Source organism: Dendropsophus ebraccatus, chromosome 12 (genome assembly GCF_027789765.1).
Source record: "Dendropsophus ebraccatus isolate aDenEbr1 chromosome 12, aDenEbr1.pat, whole genome shotgun sequence".
NCBI classification, from domain to species: domain Eukaryota; kingdom Metazoa; phylum Chordata; class Amphibia; order Anura; family Hylidae; genus Dendropsophus; species Dendropsophus ebraccatus.
This window is the reverse complement of record NC_091465.1, coordinates 84,408,413-84,428,679: the sequence shown is the minus strand read 5'-3', so window position 1 is coordinate 84,428,679 and position 20,267 is coordinate 84,408,413. Positions and strand designations below refer to the sequence as shown.

General features: G+C 47.6%; 1 protein-coding gene across 5 annotated transcripts in view; it reads right to left on the bottom strand.

Moving 5' to 3' along the window:
* GRAMD1A (GRAM domain containing 1A) overlaps positions 1–20,267 on the bottom strand; it is a 106,707-nt gene that overhangs the window by 16,894 nt on the left and 69,546 nt on the right. For 4 of the 5 annotated variants that reach the window (XM_069948979.1, XM_069948980.1, XM_069948981.1 and 1 more), the window contains 9 exons: positions 15,807–16,068; positions 13,975–13,995; positions 13,458–13,542; positions 13,266–13,369; positions 10,218–10,313; positions 9,122–9,202; positions 2,478–2,593; positions 1,625–1,763; positions 1,207–1,408 (listed from right to left, as the gene is read on the bottom strand). In XM_069948979.1, coding sequence (XP_069805080.1) covers positions 1,207–1,408; positions 1,625–1,763; positions 2,478–2,593; positions 9,122–9,202; positions 10,218–10,313; positions 13,266–13,369; positions 13,458–13,542; positions 13,975–13,995; positions 15,807–16,068 — 1,106 coding nt within the window. The remainder of the gene's footprint in view (positions 1–1,206; positions 1,409–1,624; positions 1,764–2,477; positions 2,594–9,121; positions 9,203–10,217; positions 10,314–13,265; positions 13,370–13,457; positions 13,543–13,974; positions 13,996–15,806; positions 16,069–20,267) is intronic. The other variant, XM_069948982.1, reaches the window with a different exon arrangement.

Genomic DNA, 20,267 nt, shown 5'->3' with positions numbered 1-20,267 from the left:
TGTAAGAGCAGTGAGACTATGGAGCTCTCTAAAGATTCTTTACTGTAAGAGCAGTGAGACTTTGGAGATCTGTATAGATTCTTTACTGTAAGAGCAGTAAGACTGGTGCTCTCAATAGATTCTTTGCTGTAAGAGCAGTGACACTATAGAGCTTTCTATAGATTCTTTACTGTAAGAGCAGTGACACTAGCTTTCTATAAATTCTTTACTGTAAGAGCAGTGAGACTATGGAGCTTTCAATAGATTCTTTACTGTAAGAGCAGTGAGACTATGGCGCTCTCAATAGATTCTTTACTGTAAGAGCAGTGACACTATGGAGGTTTCTTTAGCTCTTTTACTGTAAGATCAGTGACACTGTAGCTTTCTATAGATTCTTTACTGTAAGAGCAGTGAGACTATGGAGCTCTGTGTCATGGATGTGGTCGTGGTGACCTCACTACAAAGATGATGAAGATGAATGAATGCTGAGGATGATGTGAATGTGGTGGCTGTTTCTCTAACAGGGCAATGGTGGTAATTATATTCAGCACTCTCTGCAATCGATTAGGATGATATATGGAATATGTGGAGTCTCTCTATGCTTTCAGCCTCAGTCGCTCGGGGCTTCTCTGGTCAGGGTCCCCATGTCTGCCATGTTCCTGGAGGCCTCACGTCCATCCTCAGAGCTGGCAGACCTTCCTGCCTCCTCAGCATAGGATGTGACAGCAGCTCAGGAAATCTGTATCTGATCCAAGTCCTGGGTACAGTCCCTGCCGACTGTGATCAAACAATCCTTAATGCCGTCACTATGACTGGCAGCCATGACAGCGCTGCCTCCTCGGCTCGGCCTTGTTATCCAGCGCCAGATGTTCTACAGTGAGATTAATCGCAGCGATACGGGAGCTCATTGATCTCCACTGGGGGCCAGACTTCCCGCACGCTCCGCGCTATGCCAGGGGTTGTATGATTATCAGGATCTCTGTTTACTCAGGTGCATTGCATTGTGGGAGATGGTTTTGCTGCTGGAGTAGCATGGAGACGCATGGAGACGTCTGAAGCCTTGGAGGAGCATTACAGCAATGTTTCCCAATCTGTGACTCTCTGGCTGTTTCATAACTACAACTCCCATCATGCCCTGATGGCTTTTGGCTGTTGGGGCATGCTGGGAGTTGTAGTTTTGCAACAGCTGGAGTATAGAATACATGCAGAATATACGCCACTCCTTACCCTCATCCTGTGTGGAGCTCGGGGTGGAGTTGTTGCTCAGGTCTGTGGGTAGATCCTCTCCGGGAAGAAGGTCCAGGGCGGGCAGAGAGTCCAGCAGCCCCGCTCCAGCCATCTCCGACAGAGGAGTCACAGTCTGACTGGACGATCCGTCCAGCTGAGAGTCCGAAAGGACGTCCGACTGCCCCACCATGTCTTCTACTGGCTGAAAGAAACCATAGGAAATACATGTAAGCTACCGCCCCATGCCCATCTTAGGTATATGGACTGTCACCCAGCTTTCCTGAGCCTCTGCAGGGCCAGTTTGTAGTGCACCATTATGATGCATTTGGTGGCGCTTTTGCCCGTCTTAAGTTAGAGAAGGTTTATTATGGTCATACATAGAAATTTTAGGTCTATACTGACCCCTGCAGGATCTTACCATAATCACACATTCAGTACTGCTGGCGAGGGAGGCGAAGGAGTCGGTGCCCAGTAGCTTGGGGCTGGTGCTTAGCTTGAGGTCACTGCGGGTCGACGCGTCGCTCAGATCTGGACCCTCGGGATACTCCTCACTGACCCTAACAAACAGCCAGGAAAAAAAAGAATTTAAGCAAGACCAAAATCTCCTACATCCGCTGTGGGTCATGTATTAGATGGGATTGTGCACCCTCTAGAGTCTGATGGAGAAATAACAGCTCAATCCAACCATTGCAAAACTACAATTCCCATCATGCCCTGACAGCCGAAGAGTGATGGGAGTTGTAGTTTTGCAACAGCTTTAGGGCCCTATTCCACGGAACGATTATCGTTCAGATTATCGTTAAGTCGTTCTAAGTGATAATCGTTCAGTTGAATAGCATTTAACGACTGATCGCTGATCAATCGTTGATCGCTTAATAAGACCTTGACCTATTTTTACCGTTGCTCGTTCGCAAATCATTCGCATTGAATAAGATGTTGTTCGGTCGTTCGCAGTAGTGACGAACGCAATAGTGATGACAAGACAACCGCAAGAACGATCATAAGTAACGAATATCGTTCCATGTAAATGGGTGAACGATTTCAGGTCTTTTGCAATAGCGGTCGTTTGAAATAGTTTATTATTAACGATTATGCGAACGATAATCGTCCTGTGGAATAGGGCCCTTAGGGACAGTAGTTGAAGTACATTATATCTAAGGACTGTCTACACTGGATAGAAGTGTAACAAACCCCCACTATTCCCATTCACTGACAGGTAACAGAAATTTACAAGTTATAACTCCTCCCACTGTAAGGTTGGTGGCACTCACCCCAGGCCATTGAGCAGATCTCGCGGGGAGACGTAGTCCTCATCCTCGCTGGTCAGACCAAGCTCGGTACCATAGCACTGGTGGACCGTGTGCCACAACTCCTGGGGGGACAGCGTCTGCAGGGAGAGAAAGAAACAAGTGTTTCACGCTGGAAGAAAGACCCCAATACAACTCTACAAGACCCAGGAGGACAGTGGGGGAGCGTTCGGTGTCCCACAGGGTCATATTATTTATTAGGTGCAGGAACTGGAGTCACTGGTAACCTGCTCTTCAATGACAATGATGAGTGATCAGTGCCCTCCGCAGAACAAAAACAGGGTCACTACTCATCATATGAGATCCAGGATACTTGTAGTGTCCCCCACCATAAGTATTCACAAGCATGATGCCAGGAATAGGGACATGAAATAGGTATATGGGGACGGGGGAGGCACACAGCTCATATTCAGCCATATTCATTCATCACACATGAGGATTTCTCCGGCAAGTGACATCATGACTAATCTCCTCCATACAGTAAGTGACATCATCCTCCCGAGATTATGTAAATGCATCTAATCCACACATGTTCAGATACAGATCAGTGATACAGAGTGATTACATGGAAAAGGCAGGAAGAGCCCATACCAGCATTGGAGACATTAGGATCCACCATGTTGGACCTTGCCTTCAGCGGACACCGGGGGGCAGTGTGGCTGCCCTCACACATTACATGGCAGTAAATATAGGGGAAGTTAAAGGGGAACTGCAGCGAAAAAAAAAGGTTTCTTTCAAGTCAAATGGTGTCAGAAAGTTATACTGAAAAATTATATCTATTAAAAAATCTCCATTCTTCCAGTACTTATCATCTGCTGTGTCCAGACTGGACACTACTGTCAGTGGAGGAGGATGGGCTCTGCAGTAGTCGCTCTCCACCACCCCTCTCCTACCTTACTCTGCTTTATTTATCAGATTTTCTATACAATTCTATAGGTTTTCTTTTTTTACTTATTCAGTGTATAATGACCTTTATAGTCAGCGTTTTATGTTCAAAGTTTTCTAAACCTCAGCTTACCATCAGTGAATGGAAACAAGTGTGAGATTTTAAGGGGAATCTTATTAGCTCGATACAGGAATCGTCCAGAGCAGGAAAGGTTTTCTGTTTCAATATATTTATTAGGTTTTAACAAACTTTTCCAAATAAAAACAGTTGTACAAGCAGGAGAGGTTTTCTATGGGGATTTGCTACTGCTCTGAACAGTTCCTGACATGGACAGAGGTGGCAGCAGAGAGCACTGTGTCAGACTGGAGAGAATACAGCACTTCCTGCAGGACATACAGCAGCTGATACGTACTGGAAGATAGGAGATTTTTTTTTTTTATGTGTGTATGGGGGCCTCCCGACTCTCTGTGATATTGGTAGAAAAAAAGGGGATCAGACACTCAACTGCAAACATCTAATCCTTGCATCTAATGTAATCCATTGTAAGCATGCACGCTCAGCTTGGGGGACTATACATAGATGTATGAGGGGGAAGGAACCAATGTCGGCCAAGAAAGCAGTTATAATGGCTCCTGAATCCTATGGACACAGAGGAGGTCCTGCGCGCAGCTTCCCGGGGGAGGCAGGTGTGTACCCCCTTTCATCCATTGTCACTGCAGCCGCCATAAAGCATATATACTGTCTATACAGATAGGGGCAGATTTATCAAACATGGTGTAAAGTGAGAGTGTCTCAATCACCCCTGGCAACCAATCAGATTCCACCTTTCATTCCTCACAGACTCTTTCAAAAATAAAAAGTGGAATCTGATTGGTTGCTAGGGGCGACTGAGCCAGTTTCACTTTACACCATGTTTGATAAATCTCCCCCTATAAAGTCTCTCCAATATGGCTGCCCCCACAAGAGGGTAAAAATAGCAAAACAAAGCTAGAAAAAGCCCAGACATAGTGAAATCTAATGAGCTAATAAGTCTATAGTAAAGAAGCTGTTACCTTCACGTCGGTGGCGGCCAGGCTGGTGCAGGGGGCCCCATCTATATACAGGGTGTGGACTATGCGTAGGTTCCCCAGCGTTGTGATGAGACCGGGACAGAAGTGACATGTGGAGCGGTGAGGAGCGGAGGCCGTCAGCTGCTGGGCACATAGTGAGCCGTGTCTATACCCGCCCGCTGTATACCCTGCTGCTGCCGTATACTCAGCCTGCATCACTGATCTCTATCTGGACATGTGGATGTGATTTACATAATGTCTGGAGGGTTATGTCACTTCCTATACACAGGATTAGTCATGATGGAGCCTCATGTGAGCCGTAACGTCTGCATTATACTATGCTGGGCATCCAGCTTTCCACAGACACTGAACGGCACAATCATGGGACTGGCTGATAACAGAGGACAATAGCTTGCTTTCACCCCAGCTTAATCTACATTATGAAATCAGATAATCACCGGGCAAGGACTTTTTTCTTTCCTCCTATCACTGCCCGGCTGAACTGGCTGATAACGGGACAATAGCTTACAGTCATCCTATCTTACTTGGCATTATTAAAGCAGAACTCTGTTAAAAATGTTTCTTTCCAATAAACTGGTTTTAGAACGTTACATAGATTTATAATTTACTTGTATTTTAAAATCTCCAGTCTTCCATTACTTATCAGCTGCTGTATGCCCTGAAGGAAGAGGTGTATTCTTTCCAGTCTGACACAGTGCTCTCTGCTGCCACCTCTGTCCATGTCAGGAACTGTCCAGAGCAGCAGCAAATCCCCATAAAAAACCTCTCCTGCTCTGGACAGTTCCTGACATGGACAGAGGTGGCAACAGAGAGCACTGCGTCAGACTGGAAAGAATACACCACTTCCTGCAGGATATACAGCAGCTGATAAGTACTGGAAAACTGAAAAAAATTACAAGTCGTTATAACTTTTTGAAATCAGTTATGAACTAAAACGACTTGAACAGTCTGATAACAGAGGACAATAGAGCGCATTCACTGCCGACAGATAACAGAAGCTTTCGGCCCAGTGACGCTCCAGATCCGTATCGTGTCTTTGTAGGTTTCGCTTTCTCCATAGAGTATGATGGATCAGCGGGGGCGGGGGACGGGTCGCTGCCATGGACTGTCTGATTATCTTATCCTGAGCGGCCAGTCTCCCTATCATGAAGAAAAGTGCTATATATCTCCGTGTAAAGGGTTATAACCCGTATCTGCTGCCGCGGAGATGTCGCACATTGTATCTTCCATTGTTTCACATATTGGCAGCTGAGCCCCCGGGTATCTATGCCCAGCACATGCCATAGGATCAGACATAATACATAGACAATGTGTGGACTAACTTAAAGGCGATAGGTCTGGACCCAAAGAAAGCATCAGCCGAATATCGCTCCGTGTAATAGCGCCCATAGTCTGCATTATTAATCAGATTTTATCAATTTACATACAAGTAGATCTCTCCTTTAGGGTGCAGTCACACATACAGGATCTGCAGCTTCAAATCAGCGCCATCAAATCTGCTGCAGATCCTGTACGTGTGAACGCACCCTTAAAGGGATTATCCAGGCTTAGAAAAACATGGCCGCTTGCTTCCAGCGCTTCTCCTGTCCTCAGGTGGGGTGTGCTACTTCAGCTCGGTTCCTTTAAAGTGAATGGAGATGACTTGTAATACCCACACACAACCTGAGGAAAGGGTGGCGCTGTTTCTGCAAGAAAGTAGCTGTGTTTTTCCTAATCCTGGATAACCCAAGTTTTCCATATTCAAGCTGGACTGGACACTACTGTCAGTGGAGGAGGATGGGCTCTGCAGCAGTCGCTCTCCCCCACCCCTCTCCTACCTTTTGCTTTATTTATTAGATTTTTCTATACAATTCAATTGTTTTTTTTTTATTTTTATACTTATTCATTCTATAATGACCATTATATTCAGTGTTTATATTCCTCAAAGTTTTCTAAACCTCGGCTCACCATCAGTGAATGGAAACAAGAGTAAGATTTAAAGGGGAACTCCGGCATTTTTTTTTTAATCAGCTGGATACAGGAACTGTCCACAGCAGGAGAGGTTTTTTTTATGGGGATTTGCTTCTGCTCTGGACAGTTCCTGACATGGACAGAGGTGGCAGCAGAGAGCACTGTGTCAGACTGGAAAGAATACACCACTTCCTGCAGGACATACAGCAGCTAATAAGTATTGGAAGACTGGAGATTTTTACATAGAAGTAATTTATATATCTGTATAACTTTCTGCCACCAATTGATTTGAAAAAGAAAGGTTTTTTTGGAGTTCCCCTTTAATGTGTAACGTATGTATAATATGCCCTGAGTTACTGGAGACAAGCGTGATCTGTAAGGCGGCCATCAGCCGCCCATCTCCATCATGTTGTCTGTGTATTATTGTGTACTAGCTGATTGTTTTCCTCTCCCAGATGGGGTGATCGTCATTCCTCATTGTCACCTATGGGTGGATGGTGACGCCTATGTCTGCGGTGTAGTACAATGACACAGTAATTACCGAGGTGTGAACAGCACCTGAGGAATTAGGGAGACGACAGCTCTCATGTCCTGAGCTCATTACAGAGAGATCTCATGGCTATAAACCGGGATTACACGGACGGGGGAGGATTAACGCCCAACAGTACACCCAGGGGAACAGATGGGGAGAGCAAGAATGTACAAACCAGGGCGCCCCCCAGAGGCGGGGACAAGCTATATTATATATAATCTATATACTGTATATAGGAGTGCAAAGTAATCTCCCCCTTTAAGCAATAAGATGGAAAGACGTTCACAGCTCCTTCTCTGATACAGGAGACACCTGAGGGGGGAAGGGTCCGGCCAGGGGGACAAATCCCACCAGTCCTCGGCTCTGACACCACACATAGAAGAATAAGGATTCTCACTGCGGGTCACAGAGGCTAATGTGAGGGGCTCCTGTATGCCGACCATTAGGGGACCGGGCTGCCAGCTACACCCCTCACCCCTTGTTGCTGCCAGCTACACCCCACACCCCTTGTTGCTTCCAGCTACACCCCTCACCCCTTGTTGCTGCCAGCTACACCCCTCACCCCTTGTTGCTTCCAGCTACCCTCCCCCCCTCCCCCGGCTGCAGTCTATGTACATCTCATCCTTATTAGGTGCCCGCTGGCTGTGATCTCCCCTCAGGGACCATTCACACCTATAGTATCTGCTGCAGATTAAATACAGTATGTGTGAATGTATCCTAAGGGTGAATCTTCATTACGCTAATGGAAAGGAGTCAGGGCACTTCCACAAAGTCTACAGGGGGTCGGGGCACTTCCACAAAGTCTACAGGGGGCCGGGGCACTTCCACAAAGTCTACAGGGGGCCGGGACACTTCCACAAAGTCTACAGGGGGCCGGGACACTTCCACATAGTCTACAGGGGGCCGGGACACTTCCACAAAGTCTACAGGGGGCCGGGGCACTTCCACAAAGTCTACAGGGGGCCGGGGGACTTCCACAAAGTCTACAGGGGGCCAGTACACATTCATAAAGTCTACAGGGGGCCGGGGGACTTCCACAAAGTCTACAGGGGGCCGGGGGACTTCCACAAAGTCTACAGGGGGCCGGGGCACTTCCACAAAGTCTACAGGGGGCCGGGGCACTTCCACAAAGTCTACAGGGGGCCGGGGCACTTCCACAAAGTCTACAGGGGGCCGGGGCACTTCCACAAAGTCTACAGGGGGCCGGGGCACTTCCACAAAGTCTACAGGGGGCCGGGGCACTTCCACAAAGTCTACAGGGGGGCGGGACACTTCCACAAAGTCTACAGGGGGCCGGGGCACTTCCACAAAGTTTTGAGATTTGGGGCTTCCACAAAGTCTACAGGGGGTCGGGGCACCTCGGCAAAGTCCATAGGGGTCAGGCCTACAACACAGTCTGGGAGGGTCCGGAGAGTCTACAGGGTTGGTATTTGTCAGGGTTGGGGTTGTCGGACACATTTGGGCAGAGTTGGCATCAGGTAAACCAGGACGCAGCTACTGGGGAGGGGGAAGGGTCCTATGTTGGTGCCACCAAGACCCCAATCCTGCCCTCATCCATCTCTCCTCTCCTCCATCTCTAAGGGGAATAATAACCTGCAGGGGCCCCGGTCACTGGATAAGAGGGGGCAGGGGGCGTCACTGAGTCACCTGCAGAGGAGGGGGGGGGCTTGGGGGAAGGTGACAATGCTTGATCCCATTGTCAGAGATGGGCGACGCGTCTTATCTTCTGGGAAAGGTAAACACGAGGGCGACAGGTAGGAAAAGTGTCCGGCGGGGATTTGTGTATCTCATCCAGGTTACACGAAACCAGGAGATGGGCCTCACCGCTGGGTCTCCACGCTCCATGGAGTAAACACAATGATCACACAAACAACCAGTCCGATATAATACAGCAGGGCAAGTCTACACAAACATACAAGATGTAGCAGAGCCGAATCTGTTACTGAGACAACTGCGTCCACAATGAATAACAGGTGACACCTATAATCCCATCTAACTACTGGTAACTGGAGCAAGAGATAAATCCAGCTCTGCTACATCACCATCCACACACAGTCTGACCCCTGCAGAGGTATATATATATATACACAATTGTGTGTGAGATGTACATAGAGGCGGATGTTACACATCCCGTGCCCCTCACCCATCCCCTGGCATCACATCTTCTTACCTTATCTAACAGAGCGTTCTGCCAGAGGCGGAATATCAGGAGGAAAGAGCGGTCCCTGGCTCCGAAGGAAGTGAAGAAGTGCTATAAAGACAGAAGAACACAATGGTTTCATATTATACGCTTAAAGCTGCAGATCGCCGGGCATATATAATGTTTCCATAACGTCCTGATGTAGCAGAGCAGAGTTTGCGCTCTGTCAGCACGAGTCATTGTTTTCTACAAAACTGCAACGTGATTTATGCATAACAAACTCGGCTCTGCTACATCTGTACTTCTATAGTCTCCATAAAGGTGGACTGGACGTGAGCACAACTTACAGAGAACCGACTAAGCCTCCACCATGGAGGATGGGAGGATGATGCAGAGAGGCCTGGGCTGCGGAGAGCGGCTTGGCACTGACGGCTCAGGCAGAAATAGAAGACTTAATGGTCCTGATAAAGCCGCCTCATCATTACACCCGGCTAAAGTTCAAGTAACTGAGAGATAAGGGAAATCAATGCTGTTACTAGGCCCATAGTGATAGTCACCAGGATGGCGCTCGTATGTGCAGGTTGGCGGTCAACAGCTCTGACCTGAAGGGAAGATGCACTCACTATCCCCGGCAATCGGTTTTTTCATACTTAAAGAGGTACTCCGGCAAAATTATTTTTACTTTCAAATCAACTGTTGTCCAAAAGTTATACAGATATATAAATTACTTCTATTTAAAAGTCTCCAGTCTTCTAGTACTTATCAGCTGCTGTATGTCCTGCAGGAAGTGGTGTATTCTTTCTAGTCTGACACACTGCTCTCTGCTGGCAGGAACTGTCCAGAGCAGGAAAGGTTTTCTATGGGGATTTGCTGCTGCTCTGGACAGTTCCTGACATGGACAGAGGTGGCAGCAGAGAGCACTGTGTCAGACTGGAAAGAATATACCACTTCCTACAGGACATACAGCAGCTGATAAGTACTGGAAGACTGGAGATTTTTAAATAGAAGTGAATTACAAATCTGTATAACTGTCTGACACTAGTGGATTTGCTTTTTTTTCTGGAGTTCCCTTTTAACATTTAGTAAAATCTCAACCCCTACAGTAGTAGTAGAGTGTTTCTCTCACCTTCTCAGTTTCAGTGCACACTTGGATGGCGTTGGGAATCACCTTTGCAGTCTTCTCCTTCTTTATGCACCGGATGTCTTTGAGCTGAATAGTGATCTGAGGGAAGAGAAGGAAATCATGAGATGTAAAGGTCAGGTAGGTGTGAACAGGTTCATAGGAGTCTTGTAGGTTTCTATACACCTCATGTTCAGCTTCCCAAGGAGAAGCCCTTCTGCCCGGGGGCAGTCTCACTAACTCGACCTTCATCAACCCAAATGTCTGACATGTCAAAAATTTTGTAGAACTTTTAGATACCCTAAAGAGGGTTGTCCAGGGTTAGGAAAGATGAAGAGCTTTCCTCTGGAAACAGCGCCACTCTTCTTCTCAGTTCAGGTATTGCAGTTTAGTTCCATTGAGGACAGTTGGGGTGCTGTTTTTTGGAACAAAGTAACTGTGTATTTTCTAAGCCAGGTTGGCTGGTTATACCTTTATGTCCCCACTTAGATGAGATTCTAAGATTCAACTATTAATAAAGTAAATCATTAAGAAAAAAAAATAATTGTAAAGCAAGTCTGATAAATATATATGTGTGTGTGTAAATAATGATAATGATTTGTATGTGAAATAACATTGTTCTTCCATCACACTTTGCTTCCGTCCCAGAATCCTCCTTTTGCAGCAATTCCAGCATTGCACACCTTTGGCATTCTAGCTATTAATCTGTTGGGGTAAGCTGGAGAAATTGCCCCCCACGCTTCTAGAAGCAGCTCCCACAAGTTGGATTGGTTGGATGGGCACTTCTGGCGTACCATACGGTCCAGCTGCTCCCACAATGGGGTGGTGATCTGGTGACTGCGCTGGCCACTCCATTACCTATGATAGAATACCAGCTGCCGCTTCTGCTGGAAATAGTTCTTGCACAATTTGGAGGTGTGTTTAGGGTCATTGTCCTGTTGTAGGATGAAATTGGCTCCAACCAAGCGCTGCCCACTGGGTATGGCATGGCGTTGCAGAGTCATAGCCTTCCTTATTCAGAATCCCTTTTACCCTGTACAAATCTCCCACCTTACCAGCACCAACCCCAGACCATCACATGACCTCCACCATGCTTAACAGATGGCGTCAGGCATTCTTCCAGCATCTTCTCATTTCTTCTGCGTCTCACAAACGTTCTTCTTTGTGATCCAAACACCTCAAACTTGGATTCATCCGTCCACAACACTTTTTTCCAGTCTTCCTCTGTCCAATGTCTGAGTTCTTTTGCCCATCTTAATCTTTTTCTTTTATTGGCCAGTCTCAGATATGGCTTTTTCTTTGCCACTCTGCCCTGAAGCCCAAAATCCTGCAGCCGCCTCTTCACTGTAGATGGTGACACTGGTGTTTTGCGGGTACTATGTAATGAAGATGCTAGTTGGGGACCTGTGAGGCGTCTGTTTCTCAAACTCTAATGTGCTTCTCTTCTTGCTTAGTTGTGCAACGTGGCTTCCCACTTCTTTTTCTACTCTGGTTAGAGCCTGTTTGTGCTGTCCTCTGAAGGCAGTAGTACACACCGTTGTAGGAAATCTTCAATTTCTTAGCAATTTCTCGCATAGAACAGCCTTCATTTCTAAGAACAAGAATAGACTGTCGAGTTTCAGATGAAAGTTCTCTTTTTCTGGCCATTTTGAGCGTTTAATTGACCCCACAAATGTGATGCTCCAGAAACACAATCTGCTCAAAGGAAGGTCAGTTTTGTAGCTTCTGTAACGAGCTAGACTGTTTTCAGATGTGTGAACATGATTGCACAAGGGTTTTCTAATCATCAATTAGCCTTCTGAGCCAATGAGCAAACACATTGTACCATTAGAAGACTGGAGTGATAGTTGCTGGAAATGGGCCTCTATACACCTATGTAGATATTGCACCAAAAACCAGACATTTGCAGCTAGAATAGTCATTTACCACATTAGCAATGTATAGAGTGTATTTGTTTAAAGTTATCTTCATTGAAAAGTACAGTGCTTTTCCTTATAAAATAAGGACATTTCAATGTGACCCCAAACTTTTGAGCGGTAGTGTATATATATATATATATACAGTATGTGTAAATATATATATATGTGTGTGTGTGTATATCTATATGTGTATGTGTGTTTGTATGTATATATGTGTGTATGTAAATATGTGTGTGTGTATATATATGTGTGTGTAAGTGTGTATGTATATATATATATATATATATATATATATATATATATATGTATGTGTGTGTATATAAATGTGTTTATATATATATATATGTGTGTGTGTGTATACATATATGTGTGTGTGTATATATATATATATATATATTTATATATATGTGTGTGTGTATATATATATATATATATATATATATATATATGTGAATATGTGTGTGTATATATATATATATATATATATATATATGTATATGTGTGTTTGTATATATGTATGTATGTATGTGTAAGGAAAGATCCAGCACCAGTATAGCGGATAAAAACGTCCTTCTTTATTTAAGCAAACTTCACATATAGGAAACAAACATGCGATTTGTTATCGCATGTTTGTTTCCTATATGTGAAGTTTGCTTAAATAAAGAAGGACGTTTTTATCCGCTATACTGGTGCTGGATCTTTCCTTACACATGTGTTGCCCTGGCTCCGGGCTTTGCCGTGCACCGAGAGTGGATACAGCAGGTGAGCTGACCCCAAATCAGCATTTGTTTATGTATGTATGTATGTATATATGTATGTGTGTGACACTGTATATATAACTTGTCAAGCACGCAGTACTCTACTTCGACCACTAGGGGAGCACTTTTACTGATGTAAACATAGGATTCTCCATATAGGTTTCTGGTGACACCTTTCCGCGGAGTGGTGACGACGTCTGGACGTTCCCGCTATCTATAAATAAGTATCACCCCCTGATGCCGTCAGCTCTGAATACTAAGCAGCCCCCTGAAGCTCGGCGTGGCGAGGTGACACTTGGTGTTTCCTATGTAAACTCTCTCCGGGGTGTTAAACACTCTACAAAAGGAGTCGAAAACTAGTGATTAGCGTGACTCACGGTGGTTTCCCAGCGGAATATGTTGCTATGGAAACAGATCCAGTTCTCCGATAAGTAGAGTCTTCCTTGAAGGAGGATATCTCTCTGCAGTGCACAGGAGTAGTCTGGAGGGGGGGAGAGAAGACAGGGGGACGGTCAGTGATTTGGGGGATACAAGAAAAATTGCATGAAAAATCCAAAAATGTCCCTTACCCACAATGAGACGTTCCGAATCCGGCAATTTCTTGAAGATCTTGCGGAAATCTTCATTGCGTTGCTTGTAATTGGGGCTCAGCATCTGTAAGGAACACCCCGGGGTGAGAAGCGGCCAAAAGCATGTAACCCATGGTGGGGTAAAGGACCTACAGCCCTGTGATCCCTCAAAATGTACAACCCTGGTCCCCAACTGTTGCAAAACTACAACTCCCATCATGCCCTGACAGTCGATGGGAATTGCAGTTTGTATAGAGAGCCATACAAGGCATTTAATACTATCGGAGACCAAGGCATGGGACTGGCCATGTGGCATTATAGGCACATGCCAGATGGGCCGCCACCCTCTGTGGGCCAGTCCTGTCCTCCTGCCACCATACTCTAATAGACCAAGACAATATGGAGACACAGAGATTCAACACAGAACTAATACTGCTTTGTCCTCATAAAATTAGCCTGCAGGGGGCAGCACTTGTCTAGGTGAGATGACTGTATCCATGTATGTACTGATACTTACACTGTAGAAGCTCTGGATCTTCTAGAAGAGAAGAGAAAACATGCAGTCACTAGAGGGCACAGTACGGTGTCATACAGACATGGGCTTCACAAAGATGGCGGCACAGGAGCCCAGAGCAACGCAGCAATGTCCAAGGGAGAGAACTGCACAGTCTAAGACCCAGTTCACACGTATGGGACCTGACATGGATTTCCACACTGATTGGATAATAATCCACACCCCCATACATTTACTGCCAGTCTGTTCACGTGAAACAGAAACCCATCCATGGCCGCAGTGTGCAAATAAATAGAATGCCGGGGATGGAGGGGTGACAGGGGTGAGGCCCAGGGGCTGGGAGGTGGGGGACAGTCACATGATGAAACACTGGACCACATTGTAGGGAATAACAGGATGGTGGCTTTCTGCTATCTGATATAGGGCGCTATGATTTATCTTCTATAGGGCACTATTATTCACCTGGTATAGGGTACTATTATTTATCTGCTATTGGGCACTATTATTCACCTGTTATAGGGCATTATTATTCATCTAGTATATGGCACTATTATTTATCTAATATATGGTACTATAATTATTTTGATATATGGCACTATTATTTATCTGTTTTATGGCACTATTATCTAACTAATATATTGAACTATAATTATCTTGATATATGGCGCTATTATTTACCTGTTAAATAGCGCTATTATTTGTTTGATATACGGCGCTGTTATTCATCTGTTATATGGCGCTATTATTTATATGTTATATGGCACTATAATTATTCTGATATATGGCACTATTATTATTCTTATATATAGCGCTATTATTAAACTGTTATATGGCGCTATTATTTATCTATTATAAAGCACTATTATTTATGTTATATGGCGCTATTATTTATCTGATATATAGCACTTTTATTATTCTGATGTATGGGGCTATTATTAAACTGGTATATGGCGCTATTATTTATATGTTATATGGCGCTATTATTTATCTGATCTATGGTTCTATCATTATTCTGATATACAGCACTATTATTTATATGTTATATAGCACTATTATTTATATGTTATATAGCACTATTATTTATATGTTATACAGCACTATTATTTATATGGCGCTATTATTTATATGTTATATAGCACTATTATTTATATGTTATATGGTGCTATTATTTATCTGATCTATGGTTCTATGATTATTCTGATATATAGCACTATTATTAAACTGTTATATAGCGCTATTATTTATCTGCTCTAGAGTTCTATCATTATTCTGATATATGGTGCTACTATTTATCTGATCTATGGCGCTATAATTATTTGAATATATGGCGCTATGATTCATCTTCTATTGGGTGTTATTACCCATTGGACATTATTAGTTACACCTTTCATACTTGCTACTTGTATACGCTGCTGTTTCAGGTCTCGGACAATAGATTGCGGATCCGATCTTACTTTGCTATTAAGTCTTGATGGACACCATACTGGCAGAGGATCAGCTCTATTGACGGCAATGCAGATAATCCCCATGCGGATCAGTAGCCGCAGCTCATAAGTGCCAGAAATCTAAGCTTAAGTGTTGTAGTAAAATACATGTAAATGTCTTCTGTGCGACCGCAGGCGGCATCTATATTCGCAGCGGACCACACAGACTCTTTGTATCGTTACATTGTATTATCTCCCCATTCTATTGCTTCCTGTTATCAGCCATTACAGCTGGGGAGACGGGACTGTAGTATAAGTGACAGGACTTTAGCAGTGCGTATAGGACCAGGATAGGATCAGGTTTACATTCACTGACAGCAGGCAGACCTCTTATCCCCTATAATCACTCACCTTGCTGTTCCATATAGAGGCTCGTCCGCTCAGCTGAGGGGGGAGCGGGGTCCCGGGCTGGGAGTTGGGCAGCTGGGCATTGCTCTGCAGGGTGGTGGGCACGGCTCCTGGAGGTGGCGAGGTGGGGGTCTGTGCACCAGGGGTCCTCTCAAACGAGTTCTCCGATCCCTTCTCCACCATGTTTTCCGCTTCGTTACCGGACAAGCGTTTCCGTGTAGCGGGGGAGTTGCTGGGCGTGCTGCGAGGGGTGATGCTACCAGAGCTGCCGAGAGACACAACAGGATTGTTAAAAACACAAAGTTCTTTTTTTCCACTTTAAATGGCATGGATGCCCTATGACTGTACCCAGCATGAGGGTCGCCCCTTCCCCTCCACCCCCATACTGTGGAGGCAGCACGGTGCCCAGGTGAGAGGAGCCGGACCGGGTGTTCTCTGCTCAGGGGTCACAGACAGAAGAGACACATCCCAGACCCCCCAGGTTATACAGGTCACAGCCATCTGCAGATCTCACCTCACTATTTGCTCAGGTCATTTGCAGCTCGGCTCTAAGTGGCTGATGGAAGTTTATTTCCTTGTTGTGGGAGTTTGGTGTCTGATCAGTCACCATTGTGTAAATAACGTCATTTAGATTAAATGTGAGGTGGGGGGGGGGGGCACATGGGGGTCTTCATGTCACAGACCAGAAACTGTCTATGCGCACAACAGACTGTATAGTGTCCATCTCCGTGGGGTGGAAGAATAGGGGGTGCAGAGGCAGAGTATGCTCAATAAGGAGACCCCAGTATTTTATCTAGAACATTGTCAGTCAGTGCACTGGGGTGCATCCTGCTCTCCTTCCCCTCCATGTTCTGGTGCACCCTGCTCTTCTTCCCCTCCATGTTCTGGTGCACCCTGCTCTCCTTCCCCTCCATGATCTGGTGCACCCTGCTCTCCTTCCCCTCCATGTTCTGGTGCATCCTGCTCTCCTTCCCCTCCATGTTCTGGTGCACCCTGCTCTCCTTCCCCTCCATGTTCTGGTGCACCCTGCTCTCCTTCCCCTCCATGTTCTGGTGCACCCTGCTCTCCTTCCCCTCCATGTTCTGGTGCACCCTGCTCTCCTTCCCCTCCATGTTCTGGTGCACCCTGCTCTCCTTCCCCTCCATGCTCTGGTGCACCCTGCTCTCCTTCCCCTCCATGATCTGGTGCATCCTGCTCTCCTTCCTCCTCCATGCTCTGGTGCACCCTGCTCTCCTTCCCCTCCATGTTCTGGTGCACCCTGCTCTCCTTCCCCCCCATGTTCTGGTGCACCCTGCTCTCCTTCCCCTCCATGTTCTGGTGCACTCTGCTCTCCTTCCCCTCCATGATCTGGTGCACCCTGCTCTCCTTCCCCTCCATGTTCTGGTGCACCCTGCTCTCCTTCCCCTCCATGTTCTGGTGCACCCTGCTCTCCTCCCCCTCCATGATCTGGTGCACCCTGCTCTCCTTCCCCACCACATTCTGGTGCACCCTGCTCTCCTTCCCCTCCATGTTCTGGTGCACCCTGCTTTCCTTCCCCCCATGTTCTGGTGCACCCTGCTCTCCTTCCCCTCCATATTCTGGTGCACCCTGCTCTTCTTCCCCTTCATGCTCTGGTGCACCCTGCTCTTCTTCTCCTTCATGCTCTGGTGCACCCTGCTCTCCTTTCCCTCCATATTCTGGTGCACCCTGCTCTCCTTCCCCTCCATATTCTGGTGCACTCTGCTCTCCTTTCCCTCCATATTCTGGTGCACCCTGCTCTCCTTCCCCTCCATATTCTGGTGCACTCTGCTCTCCTTCCCCTCCATATTCTGGTGCACTCTGCTCTCCTTCCCCTCCATGTTCTGGTGCACCCTGCTCTACTTCCCCTCCATGTTCTGGATCACCCTGCTCTCCTTCCCCTCCATGTTCTGGTGCACCCTGCTCTCCTTCCCCTCCATGTTCTGGTGCACCCTGCTCTCCTTCCCCTCCATGTTCTGGTGCATCCTGCTCTCCTTCCCCCTCCATGTTCTGGTGCATCCTGCTCTCCTTCCTCCTCCATGCTCTGGTGCACCCTGCTCTCCTTCCCCTCCATGTTCTGGTGCACCCTGCTCTTCTTCCCCTTCATGCTCTGGTGCACCCTGCTCTCCTTCCCCTCCATGTTCTGGTGCACCCTGCTCTCCTTTCCCTCCATATTCTGGTGCACCCTGCTCTCCTTCCCCTCCATGATCTGGTGCATCCTGCTCTCCTTCCTCCTCCATGCTCTGGTGCACCCTGCTCTCCTTCCCCTCCATGTTCTGGTGCACCCTGCTCTCCTTCCCCCCCATGTTCTGGTGCACCCTGCTCTCCTTCCCCTCCATGTTCTGGTGCACTCTGCTCTCCTTCCCCTCCATGATCTGGTGCACCCTGCTCTCCTTCCCCTCCATGTTCTGGTGCACCCTGCTCTCCTTCCCCTCCATGTTCTGGTGCACCCTGCTCTCCTCCCCCTCCATGATCTGGTGCACCCTGCTCTCCTTCCCCACCACATTCTGGTGCACCCTGCTCTCCTTCCCCTCCATGTTCTGGTGCACCCTGCTTTCCTTCCCCCCATGTTCTGGTGCACCCTGCTCTCCTTCCCCTCCATATTCTGGTGCACCCTGCTCTTCTTCCCCTTCATGCTCTGGTGCACCCTGCTCTTCTTCTCCTTCATGCTCTGGTGCACCCTGCTCTCCTTTCCCTCCATATTCTGGTGCACCCTGCTCTCCTTCCCCTCCATATTCTGGTGCACTCTGCTCTCCTTTCCCTCCATATTCTGGTGCACCCTGCTCTCCTTCCCCTCCATATTCTGGTGCACTCTGCTCTCCTTCCCCTCCATATTCTGGTGCACTCTGCTCTCCTTCCCCTCCATGTTCTGGTGCACCCTGCTCTACTTCCCCTCCATGTTCTGGATCACCCTGCTCTCCTTCCCCTCCATGTTCTGGTGCACCCTGCTCTCCTTCCCCTCCATGTTCTGGTGCACCCTGCTCTCCTTCCCCTCCATGTTCTGGTGCATCCTGCTCTCCTTCCCCCTCCATGTTCTGGTGCATCCTGCTCTCCTTCCTCCTCCATGCTCTGGTGCACCCTGCTCTCCTTCCCCTCCATGTTCTGGTGCACCCTGCTCTTCTTCCCCTTCATGCTCTGGTGCACCCTGCTCTCCTTCCCCTCCATGTTCTGGTGCACCCTGCTCTCCTTTCCCTCCATATTCTGGTGCACCCTGCTCTCCTTCCCCTCCATGATCTGGTGCACCCTGCTCTCCTTCCCCTCCATGTTCTGGTGCACCCTGCTCTCCTTCCCCTCCATGCTCTGGTGCACCCTGCTCTCCTTCCCCTCCATGTTCTGGTGCACCCTGCTCTCCTTCCCCTCCACGTTCTGGTGCACCCTGCTCTCCTTCCCCTCCATGTTCTGGTGCACCCTGATCTCCTTCCCCTCCATGTTCTGGTGCACCCTGCTCTCCTTCCCCTCCATGTTCTGGTGCACCCTGTTCTCCTTCCCCTCCATGTTCTGGTGACCCCTGCTCTCCTTCCCCTCCATGTTCTGGTGCACCCTGCCTTCCTTCCCCTCCATGTTCTGGTGCACCCTGCTCTCCTTCCCCTCCATGTTCTGGTGCACCCTGCTCTCCTTCCCCTCCATGTTCTGGTGCACCCTGCTCTCCTTCCCCTCCATGTTCTGGTGCACCCTGCTCTCCTTCCCCTCCATGTTCTGGTGCACCCTGCTCTCCTTCCCCTCCATGTTCTGGTGCACCCTGCTCTCCTTCCCCTCCATGTTCTGGTGCACCCTGCTCTCCTTCCCCTCCATGTTCTGGTGACCCCTGCTCTCCTTCCCCCCCCATGTTCGGGTGCACCCTGCTCTCCTTCTCCTTCCCCTCCATGTTCTGGTGCACCCTGATCTCCTTCCCCTCCATGTTCTGGTGCACCCTGATCTCCTTCCCCTCCATGTTCTGGTGCACCCTGCTCTCCTTCCCCTCCATGTTCTGGTGCACCCTGCTCTCCTTCCCCTCCATGTTCTGGTGCACCCTGCTCTCCTTCCCCTCCATGTTCTGGTGCACCCTGCTCTCCTTCCCCTCCATGCTCTGGTGCCCCCTGCTCTCCTTCCCCTCCATGTTCTGGTGCACCCTGCTCTCCTTCTCCTTCCCTAGGCTGCCCCCCCTCTCCACCATGTTTTGGTACATTTTGCCCCGTCACCACACCTCACACTTCCCTGCAGTACAATAATACTGGCCGATGACACTAATGAATAATGGGAGTGCTGATCTCCATTATACAGATCTATAAAAGCTTTGAGGTTTAGCACTTTCCGTCTGATGAGCGCTGTGTACACAGACACCCCAGGTACAATGGCCGCCTGTTTACAGCCCGTCATACCGACTTCAAAAACAATCGGCACATTAAAGCTCGGTGCGGTGCCAACAGCGGCCCTGCTAGCGGGGAATGTTGTGTTTATAACAAAGGACTGTCATAGGGAGAAGAGAAG